The sequence below is a fragment of the Ursus maritimus genome, unplaced genomic scaffold (genome assembly GCF_017311325.1).
Source record: "Ursus maritimus isolate PB19 unplaced genomic scaffold, ASM1731132v1 scaffold_23, whole genome shotgun sequence".
Lineage (NCBI taxonomy): Eukaryota > Metazoa > Chordata > Mammalia > Carnivora > Ursidae > Ursus > Ursus maritimus.
Window position 1 is genome coordinate 6,333,024 of NW_024424786.1, and position 10,945 is coordinate 6,343,968.

At 55.5% G+C, this 10,945-nt stretch overlaps 1 protein-coding gene across 1 annotated transcript in view; it reads left to right on the forward strand.

Annotated features, from left to right (window-relative positions):
• Positions 1-10,945, forward strand: part of OTOG (otogelin) — a 94,737-nt gene that overhangs the window by 41,818 nt on the left and 41,974 nt on the right. The window contains 5 exon segments of the mRNA XM_040639797.1: positions 1,333-1,449; positions 2,158-2,314; positions 5,076-5,102; positions 7,458-7,625; positions 10,177-10,455. Coding sequence (XP_040495731.1) covers positions 1,333-1,449; positions 2,158-2,314; positions 5,076-5,102; positions 7,458-7,625; positions 10,177-10,455 — 748 coding nt within the window.

Genomic DNA, 10,945 nt, shown 5'->3' on the forward strand with positions numbered 1-10,945 from the left:
ATCCCTAGGGCTTGGGAGGTGGCTGAGGCTCCCAAGCTGTGAGCTATGGGGGAAAACAGCACTGAACTGACAGCAAGAGACCTAGGTTCTTGTCTTGGGTCATCGGGTGATTTGCTGGGTGAACCTGAGTAAGTTCTGTCTTCTCCGTGGTCTTCTGAGGGAGCTGTGCCAGGAGAGGGATAGAGACTGGATTTAACCTCATGACAACTCTGATCAGTGACAAGAGGTGGCCTGGAAAGCTGTGTTGAGAAATATCTAAGACTTGCGTCAGGCTCAGCTAGAAGGAGCACTGTGATTGATTAGTTATGTCTGCCGCGGGTGCAGCAGCAGACAGTGGTGATATGAGTGTTACATATTTGCCTTTCCCGGACTGAGTCATCTTAGGTCCTTAATTCTCTGTTGGAAAGTAGACAAAGTTGAGCTTAGGTAGACTGGGGTCAGGGGACAGTCATGGCTTAGAGCCCAGTGTAATACTGAGGTGAGACAAGACTGTCCCTGCTGCCTCAGAAGAGTATGCTCTGGCCCACGCCCATTTTAGAGAAGCAGAGAAGATGACTAACTTTTATTGCTCCCCTCCTCTGACCTCCTGCTGTTCCTCTCTTGATAACCCCCTTGGGCATATCCTGGGGGCTCCGGTGAGAATGTAGGACTGATGGAGGAGGTTCAGCAGACATTGGGGCCATCTGTGTTAGTTACTAGTTATCTCTAGCTGTGCAATGACATTACTACAGACTTGGCAGCATTTAACCGCTCACGTGATTTCTGTGGGTCAGGAGTCGGGGTGGGGCTTGACTGGTTCTCTACTTGGGGTATCACAGGCTCAACCAAGGTGTCAGCCAGGGCTGGGCTCTCATCTGGAGGTTCGGCCAGGGAGGTATCTCCTTCCCCACTCGCTTGGGTGGTTGTCGGCAGCATTCAGTTCCTTGCAGCCATAGAACCGAGAGCTTCAGTGTTTTTGCTAGCTGTTGGCCAGAGGGGACCCTCAGCTCCTAGAGACCACTCACCATTCCTACACATGAGATTCCCCCGCATGGCTGCTTGCTTCCTCACAGCCACCAAGGGAGAGACTCCAGTGAGATGGGCTCTATCATCTTATGTAACATAAAAATGCAGTCGCAGACACATAACCTTGTCCATCCTATCACCTTTGCCTTCTTTTGTCAGTTTGAAGCAAGGCATAGGCCCTTCCCACACTCCAGGGAGGGGATTATACACGGGCTTGAACCTCAGGAGTTGGGGGATCAAGGGGGCCACTCTAAGAGTCTGTCCACCACACCAGGCAACAGGCATTATGGGGGTAGGGAGATCCACAGTCCTGCCTTTGCTTCTCAGTGCCCAGACACCCCTGACCCCTGGGACACATGTGTCCTGAATCCTCTTCGAGAACCATTTGCCAGAAAGGAGTGCAGCATTCTGCTCAGCGAGGCGTTTGAGACCTGCCACCCTGTGGTGAGTGGACCCCAGCCTCAGCCCCCCTGAGCCCCTTCCCACCTTCCCGAAATCCCTTCTGCTCTCAGACCGACCCCCCATGCCTGGGGAGGTCTAGAAAGGAGAGCCACCTCCGCCAGTCCCCTGCCTCCGGCCTGCTCAGATGAGCCTGTCCTGTTTCCCCAGATGACCCAGGACAGCCAGACAGCCAAACAGCTTCCATGTCTTGTTCAAACCTATCTCAATCTGGCTTTTCCTCCTGGTGAGGAAGTTATTCTGCACAGTGGACACAAACCCCTCATGCCGTGGCATCGGCCTGAGGCCTGTTCTGCCCTCCGTGGAGACGGATGGGAGCTGGGGCTTAGCTCTGCGCGGCACCGCCCAGGGCCTCGGAGGCTGCCGTCGGCCTGGCCTGGGCTGTCTCTGGCCCTGGCTGAGAGTTCATGCCCCATGTCTGTTTCTCAGCCTCACTCTTAGCCTCTGGGTCCAACAGCACAGGCCTGGGGAAGGCGAGAGCCTAGTTCTCAAAAGTGGGGTCTGCCTGGGCCGTGGAGCTGTTTCCCTCTGAGCTGGCCACCTGTCTGTCCTCACCCCACTCGGGCAGCTCACCCCAGCCCGCAGTCCCTTCATGTTGATGCTGCTCCCTGACGCTAGGAGGCATCGGCTGAGAAGCTGGAGGGCTAACCTTCGGGAGCTGTCCTCTGACCTCTGACTTCTGACCTCCCCCAGGTCGATGTCACTTGGTTTTACTCAAACTGCTTGACAGACACCTGTGGGTGCAGCCGGGGCGGTGACTGTGAGTGTTTCTGTGCTAGCGTGTCTGCCTATGCCCACCAGTGCTGCCAGCACGGGGTGGCTGTGGACTGGCGGACCCCGCGCCTCTGCCGTGAGTATGCAGACCGATTGCCCAACGTGGGGGGTGCGGGGCCCTCTGTGGGCAGGCCTGGGGCTGCCATCACCCTGGCTGGCATCTATGGATGACTCGGTACGTGCCAGGCACTGACTGGTTTGCCTGTATCTTTCACTGAATTCTTAAAATAGCCTATCAGGTAGGAGTTCCACCCTGTTCCACACTTGGGAACAGGTTAGACAGAGAGAGAGATGGAGTAACAGGCTCAAGGTCACACAGCTGAGTGGCGGAGCCCGGGCTCGACTTCAGATGGTCTGGCTGCGAATCTGGGCTCTTAACCACTTTACCAGGGGCGTCGGGAGCCCCAGGTTTCAGACCCACAGCTGCCCTTTGCAAGCTGTGTGGCCTCAAACAAGTCACCCCGCCTCTCTGGGGCAGTTTTCTCAACTGAAAAGTAGGAATAGACCTGTCCCACCAGGTTTGGTGTGAGGATCACATGGAAGAGTGAATTAAAAGCCTTTTGTCAGCTCAAATACACAGGCCCCATCAGAGGCAGCATGAGACACCAGTTTATTTAGAGCACTGGTGGCTGCAAAAGCTTTGGGCTGCACGCTCCATCCAGGAAAAAATACTTCAAGCATGCATTCATACACATACATAGATAGGTGTGTGTGTGTATATATATGTATTAGTAGTATATATATATATATACATATATATATATGTATTAGTAGTATAAATGTGTATCATAAAACAGATACAGGAGTAAATATTTTAAAAATGAAATAAACTATATAGAAAGTTAAATTATTCATTCCCTTCTTATTCGATCCCGCACACCGATGATCTTCCTGCACCAGCACGCCTCACTTCGGGGTGCAGTGGTTATCACACAGGCTCTCGGGCCAGACTGTCTGGGTTCAGGCCCAAGCCCCACCCAGCGGGGTGACCTGGGGCGCGTTCTTCACACTCTGCCTCGTACGCGAGGGTTAAGGGACCCGTCCCTCCCTTGCGGGGTGCTGTGAGATCCCTGAGCTAGCGCACGCGAGGCACTGGGCACGCGCTCTGTGCTCTTGCTGAAGTTGCTGTCATTTCTCACGGGGACGCGGGTGCTGGACTGTCCTGAGCCCTGAGAGCTCCAGGCACGATGACTCTGGGAAGAAGATGGAGCAAATTCTCTCTCTGGCCTCCCTTTGCTTGGTGTCCTCTGAGACCCTTCCACTACGGAGGTTCTGTGGCCATGCTCTGTGTCTCAGATAGAAATCCTTCATGAAAGAGAAGGGAGCACAGACTCACCGAGGATCTGCTCTGTGCCTGGCCCGCGCCCGTGCCTTCTGTGCATTAGCTCGTTCGTATTTAGGGCTAGGGACACCTCACCTAGGACACAAGATGTAAGGGGGCACCAAAAACTCAGTAACGGAGATAAATCACATTTTAAGGTAATATTTTAAAAAAATCAAACAATGAAAAAATATCTGTGGCTTTGATGAACAAAATATCAAAGTTTTAAGTAATGACAGGGTCGATAGTATTGATTTTCCCTTCTGCCTCAGGATCCAGTGTGGCTTGGCAAGGCGCTATCATCGATCCTGTTCTTATTTTAAATTTTTGATATTTTGTTCATCATGGATATTTTGCATTAATTTAAAAAATTTTGAAACAGGGTATTAAAATAGTATGTATCTTCATTACTGAGGGTTTTGCACGCAAGGTGAGCACTTGCCTTGCTCTAGGCCGGGACTTGCAAGTCTGTGGGCAGATACACCGGGTGGTCCCATATTATAGAGCAGGACACTAAATTTCAGAGAGGCTGAGTAACTTGTCCCAGGTTGCACAGCTGAAGAGTGAGAGAGATGGAATTGGAACTCAGGTCTGACTCTTCCCACTGACCTGGTACACGCTTGAAAGCACAGACTCCGAGATCTAAATTTCTCGTTCCGTCTTCTGAGTCAGCACATGAGGAGAAGTGAGTCCTTTCCCATAGCCGCATGCCGGGTCAATCTCACTGCTAGTGCTCTTTCTGGAGGCCAGTGCCAAATGCCAAGAGACAGTGTTGATCACAGCGTTTGGGGTATGGGGTGGAGTTGGTGGCGCTCTTTGGACCATGCCTAAGAGTGACGGAGGGTCCTCCTCAGCCTTCATCCCCGCTCTACCCAACTGGCTTCTCATGGCCCTGCTTCTGGCGTTCAGTGCCCCTGCAAGGTCCCCAGCTCGCCCCAGTGGACTCAGGAATCCATGGCTGAGGCGCCCGCCCAACACGCTGTGGTGCCGGGCTGGGCCACTAGAGGGTGCGCGGAGCACACACTTGGAGGAGCTTCTGGAAACCTGATGGAAACTACACCCTAGGGCCTGAAAGAGCCTTTGATCCTGGAAGCCCCTGGTTCCCTTCCACCCAATGTTCTTGAAATACCAACTTCCACCTTGTGCTTGCATTCCTCCAGGACCTGCTAAAACATTTGTGATTGGAGTTTCCACTCCTTGATTCTAACCTTGCCCTTTGGGGCCACACAAAATGCCCCATTCTGTCCAACACTCATTCACTCATTCGCCCATTCACTCATCCATTCTGTTCAGTACATGCTGAGTGTCTGCTCTAGGCCAGGCTTTGAGCATTGTGCCGGGGACACAGACAGGATCCGTGGTATTTCCTGCACTCTAAGATATCTGAGTCCAATGACCATGCCTAGATCTTGGAGTTTGGGAGGCAGGCCAAATCTGGGACAGCTGGGATGCCAGGGGCCGTGGCACTGCCCATCTGTTCCAGGCGTCTCAAGAAGTCTTGTTCTCTCTCTTGCAGCGTATGACTGTGACTTCTTTAACAAAGGTAAGCCCATCTTCCCCAAGCGGAGCCTGGGGGGCTGAGGTACTGCCTGCCCCGCCCTGCTGCCATGACAGCATCAGCTGGCCCTGGAAGAGCTGTGACATGGTGCGAGGAGGGACCCCACTGTGCGGAGAGAACTCAGTGCAGAGGCCGGGGGCGCCCCGGAGCTCTGTCTCCAGAAGCTCCTGCAGCCCCTCTCTCAAGTCCAGGCCACGCCAGCTTCCCGGAAGTTGTTCTCACCCAGGGCAGCTTCACCAGGAAGTAAAAACCCCATTCCCACCCATATGCCATCCTAGGGCCTTCGCAATCGCTCTCATCAGGCTCATGGAATATTGTCTTGGGTCTCCTGAAGTTTTGAGTGGGGAAGGCAATTGCAAACTGCTCTTTCTGAGGACGGCTGGGGCAAAACCTACAGCTTGGCTCTCAGCCTGTCAGATTCATCTTCAGATTTAGCCAGGTCACAGGGTTCCAGGCTAGGCTCCAACTTCTGCCTTAGCTAGGGCGAAAGCACGGGTCGCATCTAAAGACCGAAAGGCTAATGTCCAATGTTAGAGCTCATTATTCAGTTTAATCACTAGGGTCATGGCCAACAGGGTGGGAAGTCGGATCTTGGCAGAGTTAGACGCTCATCAGGTCCTTGGTACCATTCACCTTTGACTTCTGAGCACCGCTCCATCCCCTTCCAGGCACCATGCCAGGAACAGGCCTATGTGGGTCTAGGCCCAAGGCTCTGTCCTCAGTTACCTGCATTATCAGATTTGGGGTTGAGACGTGTCCTACTGGCAGAGTACAGCAGATGAAACGGAGGGGGACAGACTAGAGACCAGGATACTGGTTAGGGGGTCTGCGAGCTGAGAGCTGGACCAGGGTGAAGCATGATAATTCAGGGACAACAGATCCTCCAGAATGGGAGCTCCTAGGGACTCCGGATGGCCAAGGGCTTCCTCCTGGCTGTGAGAAAGCTTTCCCTTTAGGGATGAATCTGTAACAGGAGAATCACAGTCCCCGGGACAGGCAAGGTCTGTCTGACATCAGGCAAGACATTTCAGCAAGACAGCTCTGAGAAGAGTCTTCTCCCTTCTGTGGCATTTTCGGTGGCAGTAACTGGCAAAGGACAGGCTGTTTCTAGCACCCTCCACCTACTCATAACCTACCCATCCATTCGTTTCTCTGCTCTTCTACCAACACTTTCTCTGGTTCAGGCCCTTTGCTGGGTGCTGGGGAATCAATGGTCAGAGGCCTGTCCCGGTGGTGGGCTGGAGCCGGCTCACACTCCCCCCTAAAGTCGCAGTGTGTTCCTAACTCCACATCCAGCTGGTAGTTTGAAACCGACCACCGCCACGAGCATTCAGTCCCTGGAAATCAGCAACCGCTACAAAGCGGGGTTTTGTTTGTTTGTTGTCACGCATGTATTAGCACAGCGCTGCCTGCTTCCCATCTGGTCCAGGAGACAGGTGTGGACCCACCATAAAGGTCCTCATCACAGGAGCTGTGCTCGGGGCCCGCCGGGCTCCAGGGGCTGGTGGAGCGCAGAGGAGGAGGGATGACGTTCGTGTGTGGCAGGAGAGGGTGCAGGGAGAGCTTCGCCGAGGAGGTGACATTTGAGCTGGGCCCCAAAGGTTGAGTAGGCGTTTGCCAGGCACAAAACACGGAGGACTACTCTGAGTGGGCGGACGGCATGAGGACAGGCGTGAGATAGAGCGCAGCACAGCTCTTTCAAGGAAGAGCTAGAGAAGTTCAATGTGCAGGGCAAGGGTGTGGGGAGGCTGCTGGGGTTTGGGGTGTGAGGGGTCCCTGAATTCAAGCTAGGCTCTTGGATTCCATCCTGAGGGCAATGGGGAGCCATTGATGAGTCCCAGCAGGGAGTGTGGCTAGAAAAGGGAGTCGGGTACCTGTGGGGAGGAAGCACTGATGTTGGGGGGCACACTGGAGGCACGGAGGTTGGGTTTAAGGCAATTGTCTAGGAAACTCATGGCCCTCCCCAACCTATACCAACAACAGTAGGAACCCAAGAGACACAAAAATGACACATTTGAGACAAGTAGGTAAACAGTGATGTTGAGCCTGGGACTTGCCAGCCTTCATCCCTCAGGCAGAGACAGAGGTCCCTGTGGGTGGCCCTGTTCCCAGGTTTCCTGTGAAATTATTCGGGCACTGTGCGGAGGGTCACTTCCCATCAGGGACTGACAGCCTGGAGTTCTTGCCCCTTCCTTCTGATGGAATCAAGCTCCCTGGGCCCTGGGGTGAGGGAAGCGACTGAGAGTAGCTCTCGTACCCTCTTTTCCCCACCTCTGGCAGGATGGGAGGTGGGCTAAGGCCCAGGGAGGCAGGCTTCACGCCTGGGCCCCTTCTCTCCAGCACTAGGTAAGGGTCCCTACCAACTGTCCAGCTTGGCTGCTGGCAGTGCCCTGGTGGCCAGCAAGGCGGCAGGCAGTGCCATGGTCCTCGTGCGCGCAGACGACGTGGCTCCAGGGGACATTGTGAACTTCCTGTTGACGGCTGCACTATACAAGGCCAAGGCTCACGGTAAGGCTTACCTCCAGCCCCACAGCAGCCCTTGGCGGAGGGAGGCAGTTACTAGAGGAGGGCAGGATGCCGAGGCCCTAAGCAATCTGCAGTCGCTGGAGAAACGTGGGGCTCCAACAGGTGCCCCCTTCCCAGCTGAGACAGGCCTCTGGGTCAACTTGTTAGTCTCCTCAAAGAGACACCTTCCATTTTCTCCCTGGAAAAAGCAGGGAGGCCAAGGTCCAGATGTAGCTTTGTATCTTGCTTTATACCGTTGCTGTGTTCCGATCAAGCCTGGTGGCGACATCTGCTCCTTCCCCTCCCTCCCCTCCTCCCCTCCTTCCTGCACCCAGTCCTCTTTCCCCTCTCCCCCCCTCTCTGCCTCCCTTCCACCCTCTTTCATCTCTTCTTCTTCTTCTTCTCTTCTGCCTCCTCCCCTCCCCGCCCCTCCATTTTTGAGACTGGATAGACTCTTAAGTGCCAGAGAGGAGCTGGCTGATACACTGACTGCTGCAGGGCTCGCTTCTGGGATTGGAGGAGCAGCTCTTGACCGGCTCAGGTTATGATCCTGAATTCTGGCACACGCCTGGAACCAGCCACAGCCTCCTGGGCCGCACATAGTCCGCAGACCTGACTGGCATCGCTTTAGTGGGCACTGTCCTCCCTTCAGAGTTCGGTAGTGATGAAGCGGGGGGCAGGAACCTTACCCAGGGCAGAGGGACCCCTGGATGGCATTTTTGCTGGGCCTTGGACCAGCCAAGGCCTCAGTTCAGCCAGTGCTGCTAGTCTTTCCCGGGACCGTTTGTGTGTGTCGCAGTGTGCGTGACCACTGTAATCAGCATTTCTGCCTCCGCATGCTGCTGGCCCCATCTTATCAGTGTCTCCCTAACCACAAGGATGCGGCCCATCCCAGCATCAGCTGGAACCAGGACCCAGACACTTCTCATGGAGTTCACCCCAGTCTCAGAAAGTCAGTTCTCAATTTCTCAGGGTCTGCAGTTCACCTGGTTATGAGGACCTCTCCCCACCCCATCATCCCTCCTTCCCTGCCTTTCCCCCTTCCTCCATTTCAATGAGCCCCACTCCCAGGCCAGGCACAGAGCTGAACACTAGGGCCTCAGGGATGGAAGAGACCCATCCCTGTCCATCGGAAGTCTGCAATCCCATCCAGGGGACAGACACAAGATATGAGCTTGATATGACCGTGCCTGCTCCTGGAGCCCATCCCTGGGGAAGACTGTGCGGAGGCTAAGACCCTGGGCTCTGGCCTTAGCCTACCTGCTCTCCTAATCCCACCTCCCTCTTCCACCAGCGGTGTGACTCTGGGCCTCACTTCCCTGGTCTGTAAGATGGGCGTAACAAGATCACCCCCGCTAACCTGTTATAGATTTACTTGTTTATGATGTTTCTCCTCCTCCCACTTGTAACTTCCATCAGGGCAGGCATTTTGGTCGTTTTGTTTCCTAGTATGCCTGCAACAGCGCCTGGCACGTGATAGGCCCTCAGAAAGCACTAGCTGCTGAATGAATGAATTTGCCATCTCCCAGGGCCCTCTTGGAATGTAATAACCCGGCAGGTAGAGGGCTTGCTTAGCATCTTGCCTGGCACATAGTAAGTCCTTGATAAATGGCACTTACTGTTATTACCGTCAACAACGAATCCTTCCTCCGGTTGCTTCCTGTCTCCTCACAGCTTCTCAGGGAGGTGGGACAGGGCCACACGGGCGGGGAGGAAAGACACATCCAGCCCCATGCTGGGCCTTTCACCTGCACCATATCGTTTGCCCCTCATAACAGCCCAGGCACGTGAAGTCACTGGCCCGCCTCACAGCCAGCCGTGGCAGGCCGGGACTCCTGGACACCTGCTTGTGTGGATCCGGAGTTATCCACCCAGCAACAAGCCCCACTTTCTAGAACTGGGCCTTTGTGGACACAGGAGAGAGGATAGCGGAGACCAGCTGTGGGGCTCAAGGCTAGCCCCTTCATCTCTCGTTTTCCTATCTGTGGGTTGGACTCCACATCCCCTCAGCCTGTCAGCTCTGACCCTCTGGGATTCGGTGTGGAGCAGGACCAAGCTGGGGTCACTGAAACCTGTCAAATCAGCACCCCCCAGCCTGTCCAGTGTGTCCAATAGAACGTGACTCTTCCACGGCAGCCGTTTCTGTCAGTCTATTCACTGCCGTATCCCTAGCATCTAGAATCCCTCCTGACATGCAGAGGGTCCTCCAAAGGTTTACAGGGGGGGGGAAGGAGGGAGGGAGGGCGAGAGGGAGGGGGGGTGGGGAGAAAGGAGAGAAAGGAAGGACAGAGGGAGGAGGGAAGGAAGGTGGGAGGAAGACACCTCCCCGAGGTTTGGCAGCTGGCAGCTTCTCTAACCTTCCACTTCCCTCAGGGAGAGGTGGGGTGTGCAGAGGGGCCTCCAGCAGGCAGAAGTAGGTGGGCAGGCACGGAGGAGCAGGGCCCAGCTAAGCCGCAGGGCGGGTTACTTAGTCACTGAGTGCAGACGCATGCCAGGCTCTGGCCCTCATCTGGACCCCTCTCTGCGCTCACCTCACCCCCCTGACTCTTTACAGACCCGGATGTGGTGTCCCTGGAGGCAGCGGACAGACCCAACTTTTTCCTGCATGTCACAGCCAATGGGTCTCTGGAGCTGGCCAAGTGGCAGGGCAGCGCTGCCTTCCACCACCATGCCTCCTTCTCACTGCACCGGGGGACATGGCAGGCAGGCCTCGTGGCCCTGGAGTCACTGGCAGAGCCGGGCTCCTTCCTTTATGTGTCGGGCCCCACGCTGGTCCTGCGGCTGTATGAGCACACGGAGGTGTTCCGCCAGGGCACGTTCTTCCGCCTTCTGGGTAGGTGTCCACCCTGCCATCACCCTCAGCCCCTCCCCAAACTGCCCTTCCTGCCCCCTCGCACCACACCCTCCCAGCAGCCCTCAAGACGCAGAGTTCTTACTCTCCTGGCATGGGGAGGCCACCCCTGGGTGCTGCCCCTCAGATGGGAGGTGGCCCGACCTCCATGGTGGCGGCCTAGGGAGCCGTGGGCTGTGGGGCTTGGGGCCCAGCCAGCTTCCTGGGTCCTGCCTACACCCATAGGCCAATTACATGGTCTAAAAATAGGGCAGCCTTTGTGGACGCGAGGTAAGAAGTGCTCCTGGCCGCGGCTTGCAGGGCCCACTGGCTCAGGTTTCTTGCTGATGGGGACACATGCCTACCCTGTGAGCTCAAAGACCGCCCCCCGGGCACCAGGCTGAGGAGCCAACAGTCTCCCTCTGTCCCCCATGGGAGGCCCAGAACCCTGGGCAGTGATGGGCCAGCTCCACCCCCTTTCCAGCTAAGGCCC